The sequence below is a fragment of the Balaenoptera acutorostrata genome, chromosome 6 (assembly GCF_949987535.1).
Source record: "Balaenoptera acutorostrata chromosome 6, mBalAcu1.1, whole genome shotgun sequence".
NCBI classification, from domain to species: domain Eukaryota; kingdom Metazoa; phylum Chordata; class Mammalia; order Artiodactyla; family Balaenopteridae; genus Balaenoptera; species Balaenoptera acutorostrata.
In genome coordinates, this window is record NC_080069.1 from 71,151,861 (window position 1) to 71,176,262 (window position 24,402).

The 24,402-nt window shown below is 37.6% G+C and overlaps 1 protein-coding gene across 7 annotated transcripts in view; it reads left to right on the forward strand.

Moving 5' to 3' along the window:
• The window catches only part of RFX3 (regulatory factor X3), a 296,992-nt gene that overhangs the window by 269,845 nt on the left and 2,745 nt on the right, over nt 1–24,402 (forward strand). For all 7 annotated transcript variants that reach the window (XM_057549444.1, XM_057549447.1, XM_057549448.1 and 4 more), the window contains 2 exons: nt 3,106–3,259; nt 20,940–20,982. In XM_057549444.1, coding sequence (XP_057405427.1) covers nt 3,106–3,259; nt 20,940–20,982 — 197 coding nt within the window. The remainder of the gene's footprint in view (nt 1–3,105; nt 3,260–20,939; nt 20,983–24,402) is intronic.

Genomic DNA, 24,402 nt, shown 5'->3' on the forward strand with positions numbered 1-24,402 from the left:
GGGGTGGGATAGGGAGGGTGGCAGGGAGATGCAAGAGGGAGGGGATATGGGGATATATGTATACATATAGCTGATTCACTTTGTTATACAGCAGAAACTAACACAACATTGTAAAGCAATTACACTCCAAGAAAGATGTTAAAAAAAAGAAAAAGAAAAAAAAACACCGTCAGAGAGAGAGATAGCCTGCTTGTATGAGGGCTTATTTTCCGAGCTTTCCATCAAGGATCATGGTCTTGGGTTGGTTGCTCTCCAAAGCCTGTAAATAAAAGGTATTTTGTAAAAACAACAACAAGAAAACACTGCTAGGTGAAGGCATTTGTGCATTTTTAATTTCAACATGTGTTGCCAAATTTCCCTTCATAAATGTTTTGTGAATTTATGCTTGTAGAAACAGCAAATGAGAGTTCTTTCCCCATACCTTCTCCAACACTGATCTTTTAATGTCTTATAGTATAATAGATGATATATGGTATCTTACCTTTAGTTTACATTTCTTTTAATTTTGAATAAGATTAGTCATATTTTTGTATACTTGTTAGCCATTAGTCTTCTCCAGGCTGTATTTTAAATAGCTGCTGTCTTTCTTCAGCAAGAGATGTGTACTTAGGAGTGAATATTCCACCCCATATTACTTAATTTTTCAAAATTATTTACTTCACATGATCAAATTTGGATGTATGTAAAAATGTTAGGCAACTTTTTATTGTTATTTTTATGTTGTTTTTGCTTTTGCTTTTTAAAGTAGAGGATTCTCTGCTTGTTAAAATTTGTTCCATAGGAAAATAAAGTTTAATTTCAATAGCTATTAAATTTATAATAATTATTTTTATGAATAGGTGATGTGTTACTGAATTATGGGAAAAGCATGCATCAAATTATAACAGAATTTTGTCATTATATCTTTGACATATAAATGAAAGTGTTAATTTATTTTTAGTGATTCTCTTATAGAGTTCCAAACTTAAGGTATTCATTAACGTATTTGACTGTAAGGAATCATTCACCAGTACTGCTTTTTATGATAATGAGTATATTATTAACGCCAACATATGGAATAGTGTAGTAATAGGTAGTTTTGCTTAAGATCTCACATACATTATCTCATTTGACTCTCAGGCTAATCTTGAACCTTTAAATATTGAATGACATACTCACAATCAAGATCACATAGTGGTTAACATGGATCTAACTCCAAACCCATGCTTTTTTTCTTTTTAGTAAATAGATCCACAGAATGAGAGACATCTGCCATCATCATATAGTAACACCTGTTCTTGCTGCCGTAGCCAAATGAGAGTCAGAAGCTCAGCTCCTCCTGTTCTGTGTATTAGGAGCACAATCACTTATATTTGAGTCTTGTTCTATTCATTCATAAGTTTATTTCACAACCTTTAACGCATTTTATCCTTGAAATAATCATGCAAATTAGGTAAGACCAAAAGTACTGCTTTCACTTTCACCCAAAAGGAAAAACACTCTCATGGAAATGATTTTTTTTGAGATTGATAGTGAATTAATGAAGAACCAGGATCAGAATCCAGGGCTTTAGAGTTTTAGATGTACAAGGATGATCTGTCACTTGCCAAGTTGAATGTGTAGAATTTGATACATTACTAGCCTCTATATAAATAAGGTTGAAAATGAAACAGAAATGTACAGTCTTCTGTTTTTCCATCTGTCTGGCATTTTACAATTCTTCATTGCAAAATAAGGCCTAGGAATATCAGCCCATACATTTGTGAGATTCTATCTCCTCCTATGAGAGAATATAATGCCTGTTTTAGTTTGCGTAAGACAGAAATCTCTAGAAAAGGACACTAAGTGAAAGTGAGGAGAAACACACACACACTCACACACACACACACACATCCTACCCTGACTCTAAGTTAGAAATATTAAAGAGATTTGAAGTGCATGGACAAGCTTAATAATTGACATGTCTTCAATGAGGCCAAAATTTTATTTTGACTCACTTCCATTTTGAGTATAATAGAGTGTATTGTTAGTATTTTATTAATAATATGGTTCAGATTTTGGTATTTTATAAATTAAACATTCATATTTTTCAAAGTTATGCATTTCTTAATTGATTTTATTATGCTATTTCTAATGGAAAAATCACCTTAATTTAATTTAATGGAAATCAGTAAGGAACTAGAATCACTTAATAAATTTGCCTTCCAACAGAACTTGCACCAATCCCTGTACATAACCTCCTACATTCTACATTGCCACATCTGGGAACATTGCTTAGTGTGTGTGTGTGTATATATATATATATATATATATATATTTTTTTTTTTTATAAATTTATTTATTTTTGGCTGCGTTGGGTCTTCGTTGCTGCGTGCGGGCTTTCTCTAGTTGCGGCGAGCGGGGGCTACTCTTCGTTGCGGTGTGCGGACTTCTCATGGCGGTGGCTTCTCATTGCGGAGCACGGGCTCTAGGCGCGCAGGCTTCAGTAGTTGTGGCTCACGGGCTCTAGAGCGCAGGCTCAGTAGTTGTGGCACACGGGCTTGGTTGCTCCGAGGCATGTGGGATCTTCTTGGACCAGGGACCGAACCCATGTCCCCTGCATTGGCAGGCGGGTTCCTTACCACTGCCCCACAAGGGAAGTCCCTGCTTAGTATATTTTGTAAACTTGGTCAAATACATATTTTTCTCACAGCATACCCCAGAGATCGTTATCACTTGAGAGATAGTGACACAGTGTTTACGCATCATCAATAAGACCTTCGCTTTGAGTTGCTTTTTCTTATGGTGATGAGTTGTCAGCCTTCCAAAAATCTTTTTTATTCAATTCTGACCCCTTTGTGAATTTAGTAGAATCAAAAGACTTGCCTATGACAGTAAAATGGTTTTTCCCAGTTAATACTTGTCTAGCTCTAATAAGGATCTAGTCAAGTTTCAGTGAAGATGACCTCTTTACCACTCTGTTTGAAAGAGTTGAGCCAACTGCTTTCAGTAGTGAAATTATTCCATGGCAGGTTGTGTGCTGTACCAATCTTTTAGACCTCTAACTTCTTTTAAGAGGAAAATTAGATTGAACTCTAATCCTGCTCACTAACAATGGCTGCATATGTGTCTTTTCTCTTGGAACAGCTCAATGGTTATTCGGGACTTAACCCTCCGCAGTGCTGCTAGCTTTGGCTCCTTCCACCTGATCCGTCTGCTCTACGACGAGTACATGTTCTACTTAGTAGAACATCGTGTTGCTCAGGCAACTGGAGAGACACCCATAGCGGTCATGGGTGAGGTAAGAGAGGCTAAAAGAGCTATGACCCCACAGGGCTTTCTAAAAAGATCTGAATTTTATTTTAATCTAAATGTATTAATCATCAAAGCAACGGTTCCTAACCAATGAGTCTTGGGCCCCAGAGGGCCTGTGTGGTTATTTCAGGGGGTCCTTAAATCCCTCTGTTCATATATATTTTCTAAGTCAAAGGTTCTAAAACTGTCGATTATATCATGTGAAAGTACATGGAATATTCCAATATGCTATAAAGGTGTCTATGTAAAAGAAAATCTTGAGAATCACTGAACTTTAAAAAATCCTTAATATTACTCAGCCATAAAAGAGAATGAAATAATGCCATTTGCAGCAACAGGGATGCACCTAAAAATTATCATACCAAGTGAAGTTAAGTCAGACAGAGCAAGACAGATATTATATGATATCACTTATATGTGGAATCTAAAAAAAATAGTACAAATGAATTTATTTACAAAACAGAAACAGACTCACAGACATAGAAAACAAACTTATGGTTACCAAAGGGAAAGCAGGGGAGGGATAAATTGGGGGGTATGGGATTAACAGATGCACACTACCATATATAAAATAGATAAGCAACAAGGTTTTACTGTATATAGCACAGGGAACTTGATCCAATATCTTGTAATAAACTGTATGGAAAAGAATTGAAAAGAAGTTTATAGATATATACATATATAAATACATGTATAACCGAATCACTTTGTTGTATACCTGAAACTAACACAATATTGTAAATTAGCTATACTTCAATTTTAAAAAAATCCTTATTGACTAGAAAATAAGAAAGATTGATGCTTCTGATAAGGCTAAGGGCTAGGAACTCAGAGGAAAAAGTTAAATATGTGTTTTGTAGACTCTTTTTCCAAGTGCCCAAGAACAAAATGAAGGATAATAACAATGATGATGAAAATGATAGCTAACATTTTGGGGGCACTTACTATGTGCCAAACACAGTCCTAAGTCCCTTATGTATGATAAAGCATTTAACACATACAACAACTCTTTGAGATAGGTACTACGTTATCCTGTTTACAGATGAGAATCTGAGGTTCAAGAAGAAAGCTAAGACACAGAGAGATTAAAGGGTTATATAGCTAGCAGACAGTGGAGACCTGTTTTGAATATTCAGTCTGATTTTCATACCCATGCTCCTAATCACTAAAGGTGTAGGAAAAAAGTTCTCTTCTTCTTAATTTCTGGATAGTGTCAAAATGTATTTTCAACATGTCGTAAAGCTAAAATGCTAAAGTTAATATACACAAGGGCTGGTTAATATAATGAGGGACAGATACACATGCACAAATGATTCAGCCCTGGCTCACTTTGTTGTATTGAACTGGGTTTTGATTGAATCCAGATTTTGCTGGATTATGCTAGGTTAGGCAATGTTACATATTACTGCCCAGAGCAGTCAAGAAGACATGTTCACTTTTAAGCTATGTGTATGTGCTTATTTAAATTAAAAAAGTAAAAATAAATATTAGATGCTTTTCCTAGTTTAATAAATATGATGATAAAGGTATAAATTTAAAAATATATTAAAATACCTCAAGGACCTTTATAAGTATTCTAATATAAATAAAATACATGTGACTTTTATTCAGAAAGTTGGTTAAAATATTCTTCTTTCCCTCTTTAAAATCCCTTGCTGTATGCTGATCTATATGTGTTTGTATGTTTCTTAATGGTGATTGTGCCTAAATGATGCCAATTATGTGTATGTGAGATTAAGCAAGATTCATTTTAGCTTTTAAATTACAGGAGGACCTCATCATTGACCAAAACAATCTGGACTTTTCTTAGATTTGACTTCCCCTCAGTGCCTCTTTCCTTAGTTCTTTTATAGATGCCTGGTTGCAAAATGCCCAGTTGGCAAGTAGATTAAATATGATAAAATTTTTTAACTCAGGGCTCAAAACTTCCGAAATAGACATGCCTTTTGGTATATTTAACACATTTGGCAACTACCTCATATGCTCCAGAACCTCTTTAACAGGATAACCAGGATAATGATAAACAGCGATTCTCATTAACACCATGTGGCTAATCCTGATGCGTGATCTCTGCTTCCCTTGCATCTCTAGGGAGCAAAGCCTGTGGCCATGAGCCAGTGACACAGTGTGTTAGCGACCTCCTCATATGCTAATACAAGCAGTACTGGCTCACCAGTATTAAAATGGCCTTATGTAGTCTATACTGCCAATTAATCATTCTAATGATTTAATTGACATTCTTTTTTACTATATGTAAACAATGTAAATGAATAAGACAGATTGCCACATGATTCAAAGATATAATATAAATAAAGTCTAGATCAGAAAATAAGGTATAAATACCTTCTCTAAGATCAAAGATCTAAGCATACCTCTTGATTTCTTTGCTTACTATCTCCTTACCCAATTTATAGGAAAATCCTTTGAGCTGTCTTTGCTCATCCATTATTCAGCCCAGGCCAAGTAAAGCTAATTTTACAGGCTTGATCTCCCCATAAAACATTGATGCTTCATAGACCAATTGGCCATTATAGACCTGTTGGCCATGGTCATATTATCATGTCTAAAATTTCTTGATTCTTGGGAAAAGGAGAGGAAATTCAAGAGAAAGGAAGGCTGTTTTCTCCTGCATCTCTCAGGTGTTATCCTAAGCCTACCCTAGAAATGAGATTGGAGGTAAAAAAGGCTTTCGTGTGTCAAGCCTCAGCTGCATTCTTAGCTCCTTAAATGACTTCCCTTTCCAAACCTCAAGTCCAGAAGTGCCTGTGTATATAATGGGAGCAACACCGCAGGCCAAAATCCATTGAAATCCATAAAAATCACCATTACTCTCAATTGCAGCAAGTGGTTTTCAATCAACAGTAACAACAACCACAAAAACAATAATAATTGTCACTATCTATTGAGAATTTATTATACCCTTAATGAAATCAAGCTCTTGATTTATCTACTAAAGGTCCTTTCTCAGTAAATGGTACCCTCCCTGTCGATCCTGTTGGATATGTGAGCGTCATCTTTATGTATCTTTCTGTCTTGACCTGCATATCCAGCCAGTTACTAAGTCTGCCCTTTCCCAAACTCCCCATAGTGCAGTCAGTATCATCTTATGAAAATGCAAACCTGATTGTGTTATCCACACTTAAAACCCTTTAGTGGCTTTTTCTTCTTCTACTTAAGGAAGAAAAGTCTTTCCTTGGTATAAGATCTGGCCCTGTCTCTCTGATCAACCTCACCCTCCCTCTTCCAGGTCCTTCTGCTGCAATCACAGTAGTCTTTTCTCTATTCTTATTCACCAAGCTTTTCTCATCATTGGACCACTGTGTAAACTGTTCTTTACCTGGAACCCTCTGCCTGACTCTCCTTGCCCATTCTAACTCCTTCATGTCTTAAATATCAGTTCCTCGAGGAGGCCCAATTTCCCCCAGACTACGTTAGATACTCCTTCACTCTCTGATTTTTACTTTTACTTTTCATTCTAGAACCTACATAATATTAATTGCGTGATTCTTTGTATGATTTGTGTTATCGAAGATTTAACGCCTGGAAATAATGGAGAACTTTAAGTTAGAAGAACTAAACTCTACTTATAGTTCTGTCATTTATGGTAGTATAATCTTGGGCAAATCGTGTTCACTTTTGTTGGTTCTCAGACTTATCTCTAAAATTAATTTATTCATTTATTTAACAAATACTTCTTATGCATCTACTCTGGACCAAACATTATAACATTTAGGATATAGTGATGAACAAAATGGATTTTGGTGCTGCATTCAAGGAACTTAACATTTTAGTAGGAGATACATATTTGTTAAATGTTCATATAACTACATCGCTATAAATTCTGATAAGTGCTGTAAAGGAAAATTAAAGGGATATAGGAATACTTAAAGAATAATATTCACTTGTGGGTGAATATTATTTTTAATCTATTTTACAGATGATGAAATGAGACACAGAGGCATCAAGTCACAGTCACACAGAGTCACGCAGCTACTAGGTTGTAAAATCAGGTTCTGAAACCAAGCAGCCTGGCACCAAAGCCCTTGCTGTTAATCTACCATGCTTATTACCTGCTGCAGGATGGGGTGAGATTGGAATAAGAATAGTTCAGAAATCAGTAAAGGGAAAGCTGAAAAATAGTCACAAACTTTATTGGACATTTGTTTTACCTTTATAGGTGCTGTATTTGGGAGAGGTGTCAGGCAGCTAAATAGATCCAGAAGCAAAGGGAAAGGTTTCCCTTTCAAAGTAATTTAAGGATAATTAATATATCTTTTCACTAATGTGAATTCAATAAATGAGTTTTAAAATTAACGTTATTTACATTATTTGAGCAGGCAAGAGAGACCAGTACATCATGTTTTACATATAAACACAGTATGCACACATACAAGTTTTATTTTTACATTCCCTGTAGCCCTGACATTTCAGTTGTTGAAATGAAGTCTACCATGTAATGGAACCCCCAAATGAAACAACATCACCACCATGAGTTTTCTTCTAAACGTCAGCCTGCTACTACATTAATACTGAGCAGTAGGTTATTTAAAGCATTTGCATTTCCAAAGTTTCATTATTATTTTTATTTTTTGCCTAGATGATAAAAAGGAAACAATTTATTTACTGCTAAGATTTATGCAATTTTTTGAATTTTTATTTAAATATTATAAATATGCCCATAGAGTTTCTGGCAGTGGTGAAATTTTAAGAGTAGGAATAAAGTAAAATAAACAAGTTGCATCTGTTTGCACACCTGTTAAATTTTTTTAAAAATCATAAGGTTTTCTGTACAGCTCTGACAAGGAAAATTGAGCAGAAAAATATCCTTTTATTTGGATTTTATGACTATTTGAAGGATATTTAGAAGTTAATGGCATACATGTTTTATTTCTTTAAAATATACGTAGTCTTAATATATTCACTGAATCTACAAATTTTTATTGCTTCATAAAATGATTTTCTGTGACAAACATTTTTATATTTAATGTATTAAATATATTTAAATTGTCTTTATCATAATTTAATTATACTTAATATTATATCTATGTAATCAACTTTTTGAAATAAAAATAGGAACCAAAAGCTGCTTTAATTGCTCAGCTGTAAATATCAATATTAAAAATATAATATTTTAGTGATATTTTTAGGGAAAAAAATTGAGGAGCTCTTAAGGATTACCATTAAAAGAAAAATGTCTTGGCTTCACTAAAATTGATATACTCAAAGTGAAAGGGGAAAAAACTCTTTAAAATTTAAAAACTGGAGAAGAGCAATAATAATTCACAGGCAAGCTTTTAGGATAAAAGTTGAGTGAAAAACTTCCATTTGATGGAAGTACAACCATTGTAAATATGCATGGATGCTTAAGATAAAATCGAATTAATGAAAAATAGATTTCAGTGAGCATTATTCTAGTGCAACTAGGGAATACACTGAAAATGTACCTGTTGAATAATAGACTTGTTATAGAATATTTAAAAGGGATGAATCATATCACAGTTGAAATCATTTGCAGGAAAAAAAAATCTTGGAACAGTAGTAACTTAAAAAGTGTAATGAATACTTGTCAAAAGTTACATTAGTTATCATTTATAATAAAGCTTACTGTTTATTAATATTTTTCTAATTGAAGACTGGTCTTGTGACAACTACTGTGCTAAATGTCTTACATTTTTATTTAATATTCACCAAAACCTTACAAGGGATATGTTAGTGTCCCCATTTCACCCATAAGGAAAACAGAGGTTGAAAGTTGCCCAATATCAGAACTAGTGGTAGCACTAACTGTAGGAAGTGGGGCTGTCTCACTCCAAATAGCCAAATGGGTTCAATCCACATTTTAATTTTTCACCATATAAATTGTTTATAGACAGTTTTGGAATAGGGACTAATTTATTTCTGTCTGTACTTTATAACTCCCCCAAATGCCTGCACACTCGCAATCATGCACAAACCAGATGCCTGGTATGAAAGCTTTCATTATTTTGTTCCAAGGCTTCTTTCCTCTGCATTACAGGATGCATCTTGATAGTCCTACCACCCTTCCCCTTTCCACTTTTTGTTGGTAGACGTTCAGAATATGCAAACTAAATGGAATATTAGTCTAAGCAAATTGCAGTTGGAAAGCTAAATCTGCCAGAAGACAACAACAACAACAAATTACACCCTTCAGCGCCTCTGTACCCACCCACAGACCAGACCTAAATCAAAGTTATGTTTTTAGAATTTGCAGTTTGCTTTTAGCTATAAATCTGCTCCTCTACATTAGCACAATTCTGACAACTTGAAAATAAATGATAAAAGTGACCCCCTGGAAAGCCTTTCTCCTACACCTTCATCCTCCAAGTTCCTAAGAATTATCTCTGTAGATGCTCTCCTATTTTTTTTTTCTCCTCTTTCCTGGTTTGTCATTCTGTTCCTTACTCTCCTTGCATGTGAGCAAAGCACCTATTGACTCAGCAGCCCAGGGCTGCAACCCTATCCCTCGGGGATCTCTGCTCATTAGCTTCCTCCACTTGGTTTCCTTCCCTGCTTGCTCTGGGCTCTAACCTCTCCTCACATCCTCTTCAGGGAATGGAGTTTTGCTTACAGCTCTGGTCTAAACACAATCCCACAATAGGTGCCCCCAAAATACTCATTCAAGGAAGGAAGTACAAAAGAATGATGGAAAGATAGACAACCAACTAACAGAACTTCTCATTTCATTTCATGATGGACATACTGGATTTCTATATCAGCAGGAAAATAATGCTCCTAGACCAAGAAGAGCTCCCTCTCCCCAGAATACTCATTCAGTATTTCAGAGAACCTCCGTATGAAGTTGGGTTTTCATAAGTGCTTACAACGAGAGATTAGTTTTCCTAAAGTGTTTGGAAGTGGGAAAAGAGAAGAAAATAGAAATCCAAGATTTCTTGACATTTTTCAAGAACTAAAATGATCACTGTAGACGTTAGGAAGGGAAACTCAGCACACTGTCCTCTTCAGCAAAGTCCACCACTGGGCTCTTTGCTTAGCAACAGGTTAGCCTGGTAGCCCAGCCTCAGAGTCAGCTAGGTGTGAAAGGTTCCCTGGCCTAGATTAAGCATGACAGCTCCCCCTGCTGGCCTCCTTGCCATGCTCTATCATCCTGTGCCCAGCCCAAGTGGCTCTGGCCTTCCATTGTCTTTCTGGTATTTTTGCTCAGACACAGGTAAAGTTGATGGTTGCTGGTCCTCCTGGTAAAGAAATAGTCCTTGTTTGGGATGGGTAATTTCCTCAATTCACAGGAATTGTTTTCTGCTTTTCACCATCACTATACTAAAATATACTTTCATAAGTACGGGAGATTTTCAGCAAGTATATGGGCCAGTTGTGATGATCCTACAAGCACTTCAAATCTGATTCATGCTAGTGGTAAAGGTCTCCTTGGTACAAAGAGAACATGTTTCCACACTTCCACCACCCTTGTCTCTCCAGTTAATAATTTCCCAAAAAAGGGAAGTGGTATAATCAAAATAGGTACTCCTCTGACATTATAAATTAATATCATGCTTTCCTGATAGACAGTGAAGGTGGCCTCAGTGGGAGCTTGTCTTTAGTTAAGAGCACCAAGGTTCTTTCTTTTCAGCCCATAGTTTTATTTACATAAAGGATATGCTGCCAGGCCCAACCCTTGCATTTGCAGGACCTATGGTACCCTACGTCTAAATATTTTAAAAGTTATGAATCAAGCTAGAAATAAAACTGTTCTATCCACCTAGGTTGGTAAATATATCTTGGTAATAACTTGGAAGGCTGGGTTTAAATTTAAAATTCTTAGGCTCTTCCTAGTTCTATGCCAGAAAATGGTGACATAGACATAGTTGACCCATGGCCCACCCTTGGCCCCTAGACCACTTCTCTTGTGTATCATTCCCTATCCTGTACTGTGAAGAGCCTGTGCTCATGCCTGTGGGCACCTCGGTCCAGTGTTCAGGTTTTGTCTGCCCTTTGCAAATAGCTGCACCTCCGCACGGGCTCTCCCTTCTTTCTTCTGAAGGGTGGACTTAGGGAGAGACCTGCACAGGCCTGAAAGGGGACTTGGGGCTTTAGGCAGGGAATTCTGGGATCTCAGGTAACAGAAGTATGGTCTGGGGGTAGGAGTGAAACACAGGCTCCAGGAGGGCACATCCACGTGGCCCAGTGGACTCCTTGTCTGTGGGGAGGGCCATGGCCACAGGAAAGCCAGAGCAGGGCTCTCCGTGGTATGGGGCTCAGGACAGAGGCCCCTCTTGGTTTGGCCTAATGGTAGCATTAAATGTTACTGGTTTTGAAATTACTTTTCTCCTCAAAAGCAACTAAGGCCTGTATTCCTACTTCTTCACTACCTGCGTGCTCCCTCATGAGTGCTTCTTAGAGGTTTTTTTTCTTGAAGTATAATTGATTTACAATATTATATTAGTTTCAGGTGTACAGCATAGTGATTCAGTACTTTTACAGATGATACTCCATTTAAAGTTATCACAAAATAATGGCTATATTTCCCTGGGCTCTAAATATATCCTTGTTGCTTATCTATTTTATACATAGTCATTTATATCACTTCTTAGAAATTTTGAAACAATATAAAGGTAGATAAATTACTGTATTCCCAGGGTGCAGAAGGCAACAAAAAAGCCTGAACAGTCAGAATCGTGATGAAGATATGCTACCCGGGTACAGAGTAGCCAACAGCACAAGTTGCCAGGATAGCTGGCTAGCCTGAAGGGGTAGAACCAACAGCAAATATAGGGCAGAATTTGCCTTGGTGTGACGCAGACTGGCAGAAATCTTAGCCATCTTAGCAGGCTTCAGTAAAACTATTCGGAAATACATAGAAAAGTCCACTTCCAGAAAAACAAACAAACAAACGAACCAAGGAACACAAGATTTTACCAACTGGAACATTAACATGCCTTGCGAATTTTATAAAATCGGAAATCACTTTAAAGTCAGCAATTATTTTTCCTCAGTTGTGAAATCCTGTACCAGTGCTAAATGCAATGCTTTGATTAATTTGGTTCTCATTTGGAAGACATTAAAGAAATTAATAATGTTCTGAAATCCCTTATGATTGAAATTTCAAGACATTTCTCTCCACCATCAAAAACATTCAAAATAGTTGCCACTACCTAATCCTTTTGTGATCGATTCTACTAACTTCGGTTAATAGAACTGAAATCATAGGAGATTGTGCAGCTATCTAAGGTTTGTAAAGTTCAAGCTAAGTACAGAATGTTGAAAGATTAGAATTGGGTCAAGAACTTCCAAATCTGCATGGGAACAATCTTCCTGCTTTTATAGGAACTGCTTTAAAGGCTCCTGCTCCTTTATTGACTTCTTAGAAGAACAGAGCGAGAAGCAGTTGGTTAGGTCAAGGTTTATATGTTGACATTCATCTGAGCTCGTCAGCTATTTCTGGTGGTGTGATCATCCTCATTACGCTAAAGGTACAAAACATACACACACACAACACCATCCTTGTTTAAGACAGCCCTTCTCATGGTATTTGCCTGAGTCATAAATGGCTTGGTCAGTACATCAAGTGACTTCAACTTCAGCCCTAGACTGAGTTTATAGTGTCAACAACCTTAGGTCAAAGCCTAAGGAACACTTCCATTCTGAAGCAGTACTCCTTGTAGCCCCACTCAGCTAGAGACATTTCATTTTGAAATCACCATCTTATGGTTTTAGGGTTAAATGGAATTCTAGGACTTTAGTATTTGAAAATTGAGTCTTGAAGACATTAAACCCTGTCTCTTTCATATATGTGGAAACCTGAGGATCAAAGAGTATTATGTCTGGGGTCACAGGACTGATAGTGGCAGAGTTGGGATTCAAACCCAGGTCAGGCTGGCCCCACATCCCAAGTTGTTCGACACCCAAATTTAAACTTCATATTTCCCATTTAATACCTTTGCAACCTGGGCAAGTTATATATACATATATCTCAAGAAAACTTGAGTTTTCTCATGAACAAAATAAACATAAGAACCATTCCTTCACAGGGATGTTGTGAGGACTAAAGTAGGAAGGAAGATAGGTATAGGTTATTAGGTATAGGTAGATAGATGGGGTGGATAGGCAGGCAAGCAGACAGGCACATACAAGGTACCAGATTTTTGTTAGTTCCATTTCCTTTCCCTTTCCTTTCCATAAGTATATAAATATCTGAAGTTATGTGTATTAGTCAAGAGGGACTATATTTGATTGCCTTCTACTCTGAATTAGATTTTTTAATATTGATTTTACACTGACAATCCAAGTAATGTGTTGAATTAGACCATCATTTCTTGACAATACAAGGATAAGCTTAGAAGTTGAAATTAATAAAACAGATAACATAAAGGCACGTGAAGGCTTTAATAATACTATATTACAAGGGGAAAATAGCCTGTAGACAGTTTTTGAATGGTGAGTCAAATGATTCATGGAATTACAAAGCATCCAACCACATTATTTGGGATGTAGCCAAAGTGGTAATCAGAGGCAAACTAATTCAATGCTTTATAAAACACCGCCAACATAATAGAATGGGGAAAGGAGTCAATTAGAAAAGAAAATGGCAACATTAGGGAGGAAGCGTAAACATAATTGGGTCTAACTAGACATAGCTAGACTTGGATAAAATCTTATCAGTAGGATTGATTGAAAGGTCTTATATGTACTTGTGAAGCGGGAAGAAAGTATTATATATAAAATTATATATATATGTAAAATTTATGCAAGTTAAAAGGTAAAAGTCCCAAAGAGACATCTAATGTCAGCTAATCCCCCGCTAGCACCTTGGCGTCTGGCTGCAGCGTCTATACAGCATGGATCCTCACGGAACCATGGAGTAGTGTTAACACAAGAGGGCTTTCCGAGGTTGTTGGAGCTGCTTGTTGTGCAGTTTGGTGGCACAGGTTGCTCTCATGAAACTGTCCAAAGGACCAATATGTATGTAACTGGTCCTTAGTGTGTAACTTTATCATCAGAGTTTCTCCTTAGGCCTCTGTTTGGATGTGGAGCTTAGGGCTGTTCTGGCCCCACTACTCAGTAGCTTTTGATTCCCTCAGTTTTGACTTCCACTTCTTTGTCAGGAATGATTTCCTTATGTGTCATCACTAACAACTTTCAGCTCTGTGATCTTGGTAAACTTTTTGGATGTATGTGTGCTTCCAATAAGTCTAAACCTTGAAATGCATGCTATGAAAAACTTTCAGAGATAGGAAGTTTTATACATAAAATTCGAAGTCTGTAAATGAAAATAAAGAACAAATGCCCTTAATGAGAAATATATTATAAAAAATGTATTTGTGCCTATATACAATACTATCCCACCTCACCCCTATTAAAGAGCACAAAACAGACAAAATTGAGGGGAAAATTACTGTGTTACAAACGGCTTGATCTGGAGGATGTATTTCCTCCAATAGTAGAAAAAAATTTACTGTCAAATGATTTTATTCAGGCAAATGCAACAGTTTTTTTGAGGTAGCTTAGATGTGTGTAGTAGGCGGTATAATGACCCCCAAAGATGTCTACATCTTAACCCTGGGAACCTGTGGATATGTTAGTTTACAGATGGACTTAAGGTTACTAATTAGTTGACCTTAAAATAAGGAGATTAATCTTGATTATCTGGATTGGCCCACTGTGATCACAAGGGTCTTTAAAAGTGGAAGAGAGAAGCAGAAGAGTCAGTGTCAGAGTGATGTAGTGGAAGAAAGACTTGACCGGACATTGCTAGCTCTGAAGATAGAAGGGGGTCACACCCAGGACTGTGGGCAGCCTGTAAAAGCTGGAAAAAGAAAGAAGAAATTCTCCCTTAAAATCTTCAGAATGGAATACAACCCCGCCAACACCTTAATTTTAGCTCAGCGAGACCCATTTTGGAATTCTGACTTCCAGAATTAAAAAATAATAAGTTTGTATTATTTATAGCCACCACATTTGTGGTAATTTGTTTCAGCAGCAATAGGAAACTATTACAGTATAAAAGCTAAATTGCTCTGAAGGAAGTCAGTTATTACTTGTGGATTATGAACTCTTCCTCCAGTATATTATTTTTTTCTTACTTCCTCCCCTCCTCTACATACATCTCACTGACATGTCTCCATGGATGACTCCACACCAAAAACCATCCTCATGTAGAGCTGTTCCTTATTTGCTTTTACCAATGGAGAACTTACGCTATTGGACCATCTCTTCACATCTTCATCCAAATTGGAAAAAAAACTTCCCACTAGGGAGGCTTGCCCCATCTAAATTACTAATACATGTAATCTTTTTCCCAGTCTCTTTTCCATGCAGTCTTTCCTCGTATCCTAGACTTCATCCCTCTTCACCCACTAATTGACACAAACACCAACCTTTATCTATCTCTGTCTGTACATACAAGCCTCCATAGAAAAGAGAGGAAGATTAGTCTTCCAACTGATTTCCATCTTTAAAACTTGACCCATGTTTCTTTCCTTGTGACCTTCATTATTTGATGAAGCTACTTCTTAAAGCCTCTGGTTCTATATCCTCCCTGTGGCCAAAGTCTTCACACCTTCCTTAAAGACAAAATCTTCCATTCCCTTCACTGTCTGTGAACTGGACCAAATCTTCTAGGGTTTACAAGTTCTTTTAGCCAAAGGCCAGCTCATCATCTATTTTTTATAAAGTTTTATTAGAACACATTCATGCCCACTCATATAACTATCATCTATGGCTATTTTTGCACTATAGTAGCAGAGCTGAGTAATTGCAACAGGACCATAACGCCTGAAATATTTACTACCTGACCCCTTACTAACCCCTGTCCTAGACCATACACTTTCATATTTTGGTGCCAGCATGTAAATCAGTTATACATTGTGTGTGTGTGTGTGTGTGTGTGTGTGTATGAGAGAGAGAGAGAGATTGTATCTGTCTGCCTTTAAATCTATAAATCTGGGCATACCAGCAGAGAGATTTTGTGGTAAGATGTGGTTTCTGTGGAGGATGTTTACCTGGCTGCCCCGATGATGCGGTTATGATTACTCACTAATCCCTCCTCCCCAGGATGGGGTAAACTCTTCCAGCAGGGAGAGCATCCCCACGGGTGAGGTCTTCATCCCAGTCCTTGAACTCCTTCCTTCTATCCCCAGTCTCTGTTTCGTGGGCCCCCGTGGATCCTCACCAGTTTGCTGTCTGAGCCCCCTGGCTTCCTCTGCATTGTTTCACTTTCCAGCTATTACAGTACAAGGTTTGCCTCCCTTATTGTGGAAAGTTCACTGCTGCTGGATCTAACCTGCAATGGTCTCTGCAGTACACCTGTGGGCTGCATCCTCCCATGCTGAGCCTGGTTTCTCTCATGGTGCCTGTGCTTAGGCCTCACAGTCCTATGATGAACTACTTCTCAGCTGCTTGGCCACAAGTCAGGGTCATACTCAGGGTTGCTCTCAAGGATGCTGCCAGTAGTCACATAGGCTGTGCTGACCAGTCTCCCATGTATACTTCCCGGCCATTACTACTCATCATGAATTTATGGTCTAACGGACTCCCGCTGCCTGCCTTGACCACACATTTTTTAGTCTGCTGCTGTCCAGGAGCATGCTCATTATTATGACCGGTTATCAGGGCCTGGAGAAATGGTTTCTAGGCTAGGAGGTCTTTCTTCCTAAAAACAACAAATATGCTTTCTCTATGTTCCATTCTGTTTCTACTTCAGAACGTTCCCTATTTATCTATCTGGCTGACAGAATTTTAACTCCTACGTACATCAAAGGCCATATGCTTTCTACCCCAGGGCGCACTTTAAATCCCTTAATTTATATTCTTTCTTCCATGTAGGAGACATACATACTTTCTCTCTCTCTCCCTCTCTCTCTCTCTCTCTCTCTCTCTCTCTCTCTCTCTTTCTCTTTCTCTCTCTCTCCCTCCCTCCCACTCCCTTACTCCCTCCCTTCCTAAACTGATGGTCAGAATATCTGGTCTCAAATCTAACACCACCATATTTCCTTACAATGTTAGACAATATTAACATGTTAACATGTTTTCAATAGCTGCAAGATTAAATCTAAGCTCCTTACCTAGCCAGATTCATAAGTTTTTTGTGAGGCGCTGATGAACAGTGACAGGGAAGGAGATGCTTAAGTAGGGCTGTGAGGAAAAGCCTCTCTGAAGAAGTGATATTGAGAAAGTGATACTTGAGGTTATCATATTTGAGAGGAAGCCAACTATATGCTGAACCATGAAAGTGCTTTATAAGCTGTAAGACGTCACCTCAGTGAATAGTAGTCCCCTCCAGTCCCCTGTGCAGCAGGGGAAATTAGAAAGCAGTAACAGTTTTTCAGTTTCTGAAGCTACAACTTTTCAGTAATCTCTGGACTTTCTTGCCAGCCTCCATTTTTTTATCCAAATCATGTCTCTCCTCCTCTTCTGTTGCCGGTTTGTGCTGGCCTCATTTACGTCCCTGTCGTCTCTCTCCTGTCTGTGATGCTGCCTTCCTTATGCCCACTCTCGTCTTCCCTGCCTCCCTTCCCTTCCTTCCTCCCTTCCTGCTACTTTGACTTGCTGCTCCCTCCAAACCCCTGCAATTGACTTCCCTTTCTAATAACCCTGTGGTTTTAAAACCTTCTTGAAGGTTTCCTAGGCTGCCTTGGTTTTTGGCTAAACTACCTGTCCTTTTTAACAACTTCTGATACTCACCTTCAGAAAGAGGGAATATTTCCAAATTAATCTGACTGGAACTGGCTGGCAGAGTGCCTAGCACATAATAAGCTCTCAATAAATATTTTTTGAATACTGAATGAATGAACTGATTGTCCTAATCTTACCTACTCTATCTATAGGATTAAGGTGGTTTTTTTCCTTAATCACATGCATATTCTTCTTTTTTTTTTCTTGGCTGTGTTGGGTCTTCGTTGCTGCCAATGGGATTTCTCTAGTTGCAGTGAGCAGCAGCTACTCTTCGTTGCGGTGCGCGGGCTTCTTGTTGCGGTGCGCGGGCTTCTCATTGCGGTGGCCTCTCTTGTTGCATAGCACAGGCTCTAGGCACGTGGGCTTCAGTAGTTGTGGCTCGCGGGCTCAGAAGTTGTGGCTCGCGGACTCTAGAGTGCAGGCTCAGTAGTTGTGGCGCACGGGCTTAGTTGCTCCACGGCATGTGGGATCTTTCCGGACCAGGGCTCGAACCCGTGTCCCCTGCATTGGCAGGTGGATTCTTAAGCACTGCGCCACCAGGGAAGTCCTCAAATGTATATTCTTTCCTCACACATAAAATGCATATAAAAGCCTTCACCTTCCACTATACAGGGATATCAAAACCTCTTATTCACAAGATTTTTATTTTAAATCTACTGTATGTTGTACATATGGAACTTTGTCATTAATTCCAGAGACAACTACAGGCATTGGCAGTATCTTGGAGATTTTTTTTTTCTTTTTTTCCACAGTGTCCCTCACAGTGCATGGTCACAAGCCCTCAGCACTGAGTATGCAAATGTTTATTTACTAACGCTAGTAATGATTACAGAGATTTCGATTGTTTTTGGTTTTTATTTTCATCATCCTGAGTAATCAGATGTATTCATTCAGATTAAGCAGAAATTTTCAAAGGAAAATCTTTCTATTACGTTGTCGTGTTTTCAGTTAAGTAGCAACTAAAAGCAGTGTTTCTTTCGAAGAAAAATTTCCATATGTGTTCAAAGTTTGGTTTTAGCCACTTTGCATGATATTATTGATCACCGATGGCAGTAATAATTTAGTCTCAAACAACTTTTCAAGATTTATCAAAAACAAATGGTGTATTCACTTTTTATAGATATGGAAATACGTTTAGGCTCATCACTGCCAACTCATTTCCAGTATTGGGTCTTGAAGTGTTGTTAAGTACTCATTTAAAAGAAATAGAAATCTTACTCTGTGTGTCAACTAGAAATAACATATAAATGATCCATCGGCTTTGGGCATTCTCTCTTTATAGTTCTAAAATATTTAAATAATACCAAAAATAGGTAAAGAATCCTGTTGTGTTTTTCGGTGCTTTTATTATATTCTTTAATTCAAGAAATCCTGTACAATTTAAACTGTGGTTTTTATTTAGACTAACATAAGGTTCTGAGCCATGTGAACAGGCACAACTTCAAAACAACAGTTCAGTATTTATGATTTTATATTTGCTGCCCATGGGACGTAACTATAACGCAATGGGGCAGTCTTTCAAACAAATATGCTAAGAGTTGCGCAACCAGGTGGCCCTTGTCCCCTTCAAGGCAGTCAGCTCGGGAGGCTACACATTGGGTCAGTAATACTGCCATGGCTTAAAGTGATGTGGAATGCCTCTTTTTAAACTGCCTCTGAACTGCTCAGAAGTAATAAAGAGTAAAATGACACATTATTTTGAATATCCTGAATTGTGGCAGAGATGCATTTTAATTTGGTAAGTAATCAGAAATCATCTCAGGACCAAGTACAATGAATAAAATGTGGAGTGTTTGGAGTCACAGTTCGATGTAAAACAACAAGATGGGCTTTCTTGAATGATACATAAACTAACTCTTGAAATTGATTGTCAAAGAGGAATTCCAGAATCTTGAACCTTGGAATAAATGTATAAGCTCCCAGGGTAGCTACTATGAAGAACAATTCATATTTAGGTAAAAAAAAGAAATTACGTGTGTGTATGTTTGCAAAATAAGATCAGTTTTATTACTTTATAGACATATGTTGTAGATGAAAAAAATACTCCTATCATGGAACTCTTTATAAGCAAACTTCCAAATGTAAGTAGAATTTCTGTCTCACCCTTTCTAAGCTTTTTGAGAAACCTGAATTTCTAATAATGACTTATTCTGAATCTTCAGCTTTAAAAAAAAAGTAATGTTTACCATTTAAAAAGCAGGTGCTATGAGGTTTTACTTCACCTTTTTCTGATTAGCTTTGTTACCTCTGCTCTTCAATTTTTTATTTATGTTCACCCTGAGACTCTCAAAATATATTTTTTCACTGTAAAAATATCATCAAGCTTTTGAACTAAGGTAGCAAATAAAGTCTAAGCTGAAGGTTATTAATTGTTCCATATTCTTTTAATACCTTTTTTGTTGCATTAATAACAATCAGATGCCTTTCTTTTTTAATTTGGGACCCTGTTATCTTAGTAAATAAAAAGATCAATTACAAGAAGAGAAGTCTCAAAGATTTTGTAAACATAAATACTCTCAGTGTTGGGGCTCCTATTATGTTTTTCATTTCTACAAATAAAAACTCAAAAAAACAGAGTTCAACCAGGTGGCTGGACCATGTTTCTATAGTGTAGACTCCGGGTGGACTCACGGACAGTTAATGGGGGTGGAGCTCATGCATCCTGCTTCATCAGAGCTTTTCCAAATTTATTCTACCACATCCATCTTCATCCAGGTCAGCCAGGCCCCTATTGCTTCACTGCTGAGTTCAAATAATAAAAAGTAAAATGGAGCATGGAAGACAGAAAATTGTTATCCTTTTGCAAAGAGGCTAAGACAGCTAAATTGTGACACAATTTAAACTGTTCAATTTCGACAGGTTTGATTGGAAAATTAGGTGACCTGTGTAGTTAGAGATCAAAATGGTCACTAGTTTACAGTTTTAAAAAGTCATAGTGTGGTATTTTTACTGCAGTCTCTGAGAATATTATTTTATTCTGCTTGGTAGTAACTGTTGCACAAATGACTACTGTTTTGCAGTTTGGTGATTTAAATGCTGTGTCTCCTGGAAATCTGGATAAAGGTAAGAATTGAAAATAATGTACATTTTTAAGGACTTTTTTTGAGTAAGAAATTCTCATAGAGGAAAATGTAGTATATGTGTATAGCACTTTTATTTTGTGGAAATGGCATACAATCCTTGATGAATATGACAGTTAAGTCTTTTGGAATCTTTTTTATTTTTCCATTTCTATGCTTTCTTTATGTTACATATATTAAGTGCAAGAATTGAATTTAAATACAGTTTAAACTCTTCTTGATTTTTTTTGCCTGCAGTTAAGTACAAGTAACCAGAAATTATTTCTGGCTTTCGCCAGAGTCCTGGAAAAAAGTGATAAAATTGGGTCAAATATTTTTATTTAAGGCCCACCCGGCAAGAAAAAAATTCCTCAGCCTACTCAAGTCACCAATTCACACTTTTCGGTGGAAAAAGAACTCAGAGATAACAATGAAGTTTACTATAAAAGCAAGATCAGTATTGGGGTAAATGAAAAGGATAACGTATATACTTCTTAAATTTTCATATCAGCATTGCCACTCTAATATGACAACACAATATATAATTCTGAAGAAACTCACTACCTATAAAACCACAGAGTAAAAGGAACAGGGCTCGAAGGAAAATGAGGTTGGAATAGAGTGCACACAAACAAAAACAATTCTGAAAAAAATACCAGCTCAGTTGTTGGTTTTTTTTAATGTAAAATTTCTAATAAATAAGCACTGCAGAAAATATACACCTTTCTTCAAAAAACAAAAACAAAAAAAGTGAAGATTTCTTCAGGTTTTAAGGAATTGAGTTTTGGAGTCAGGGACAAAGTGTACATAGATTGGGGAGAACTACACCATTATCCCTTCGAGGACAGAGCCAGAGCCAGTGGGGAAACTGAGGCATGAGGAAGCACGTGGGGAATCCGCACACGAGGTGCCACACTGTCCTCTGCAGCGTCCTGTACTAGGGTACTCAGTGTTCAGCTTCCATGCCTCCTTGGTGATGGAAGACATTCACATGCCGGGGAAAGTCCTGTGTGAATCAACATCACTCCCACTTTAAACTCCTATCACTATTTATCAACTGTGTACGCGTTAATTCCTGTTTTAGCAACATGCATAATAGCAAAACAGGAAAAGTAGAGAACGATAGCCCCAAAACATCATTGCTGCAAACATATACTCTATAGGATTAACCAAAGAAACATCAGAGAGGTAAATCAATGATGAGGCCAGTTTGTAAATTCAGAGCAGGAAAAGTGGCTGTTGAAACGCAGGCCCAACATAAGGCAACCCTGATGATGCACTGACACCAAAGCCTCGTAATTCGAATTTGGGGATTTCATCCCAGGCTGTCTGGAGGTATAGTAGGAATGTTGCTTCTGGGCCAAACACTGAATGGCAGCCAGTCTTCTTTGTCAAGCGTTGAACCAAAGTCTTTGGTAAACTCCAGTAGCACCTAGTTTTAGTTTTTGTGTACCAAATTCCCATAACTTCAAGTAGGTTCCCAGGAAATGTCTTTTGAGTCTTTATAGGAGCATAAAATGTCTGTGGGAACTAGAGAAAGGGCTTGCTTTTGTGATTGCTTTGTAGCCTATCCAAAGGAACCCTGTCACTCACAAGTGGACCTGAAGCAGCGTGGCCTGGAGCACTGGAGTTTGTTCTGTCCGTCGCCCCATTGCCTTTTCCGTCCACAGCAGGGGAGATGAAAGGACATCCCACTCTCTCTCCACTTGCCTGCCTGCTTGAAATGATTTTTTTTTCTTGTACTGCTGCCTCTTTTATTACTTTGACACTATTTCTCAGTCACAGAAAAGTTGGTGAAAAGGGAGCCAAGAAGCAGTGTGACTTGCCCTCACCTTCCTCGGGTGGCTCCGCTGGTCCCATTCACCTCTAGACTGGATGCTGCTTGAGAATTAGCCAAACTAGCATATTCAGAACCTAAGGTTTGAATGTGAAATCTTTAAGAAATTTTTGGGGGCTTTTTCCACAAAATGAGAATTTGATTTTTTTCTGGATAATAAAAGTAGCATTAGTTATGTATAAAGATTTCAAATAATGCAGAGAATTAGAAGTTATAGAAAGTAAAAACTTCACAGTCAAAAGCCAAAGAGACTACCACCGTTAAGAATTTAGTGTGAGGATCCTTCCAGACCTTTTGTTTGTTCATATGAAAACAAATACAAAAAAGAAATGCAAAAGTGTCATACAAGCATATTTTGATTATATCCTCTTAATGAAGCAAATGTCTATCAAATGTAGCCCTTTCTGACAGCTCTCCAGCCCTTCGAATGTGCTTGTTCAGACAAACTGTAATGCTATCCTCAAGTCCTTTACCAGAGGCGAACGGTAACCGGATAAAGCAGGTGGCCAAGACAGCTTGCCTCATCCCAGAGAACTCTGTTTATCGTTCAGTGCATCTCAGACACCATTTCTAGTCAGTACATCTAATCTCAATCTTTTTAATCACACAACATTCCCAGAAGACGTTGCTCCCGGCAACTGCACAACTGTACAACCTGCACCTTATATGGAGGCCCTATTATTCCTCACCACTTTTCTCTGGAACCATCTTTGCACCAATTGATAATAAGATAAGCAACGTCAGGGAGCCCATTTACGCCGAGAACTGTATTAGCAGAACTGCTGCAGGTGTGCCCCAAATGGTAATACTAGACTCAGCACCTCTTAGACAGAGTCCAGCTGACTTTGCAGTAACTTGTTACACACTCTTTGCATGTGACATGCCATAGAATATAATGGAGATCTGATTCTGTTAATACAAGTCACCATAATAAGTCAAATTTAAGAGTAAGTATAGATATATTTTATTTATAGATGAGGTTTTGGTGTAATTATGTGTGGAGGCTTTTTTGGTAAACAATAAAACATGTTGAGGATGAAGGAAAAAGACTTTTTTTTTTTTTTGCCTGTGCCACGTGGCTTGTGGGATCTTAGTTCCCCGACCAGGCCCAGCAGTGAAAGCACAGAGTCCTAACCACTGGACCGCCAGGGAATTCCCAGTGAAAAGATTTTTGAGGCAGAAATATATCCCTAGCTGTTTAAAAATTAGCGCTTATGAAGAGGTATTCTCTCCACTCCTCTGAGGAGAATCTTACACAGTAGTAAAGCTGTGTGAGAGCATTTATTTTCTCTCTATGCTGTGCTTTTGAATTTTAACAGTGCATGCTGGAAAAAATTAAATAGTATTCCATTATAATGATGTTTTAGTTAATATAAAATGTATTAAAATTTGGAGGTAACAGTGACTATTTATACACCTAATTTCCAGAAATGAATACTAGCTGTTAACAGAGAATATCAGTGTTGCTAGGAATGGAAATTCACTGTGCATTTTTAATCTGATACTACTGCCTCAGTCTTCATTTTGTAATAAAAGTTAAGGGCCTAATTAATATTATGATCTACAACATTCATGTGCACAGAAAGT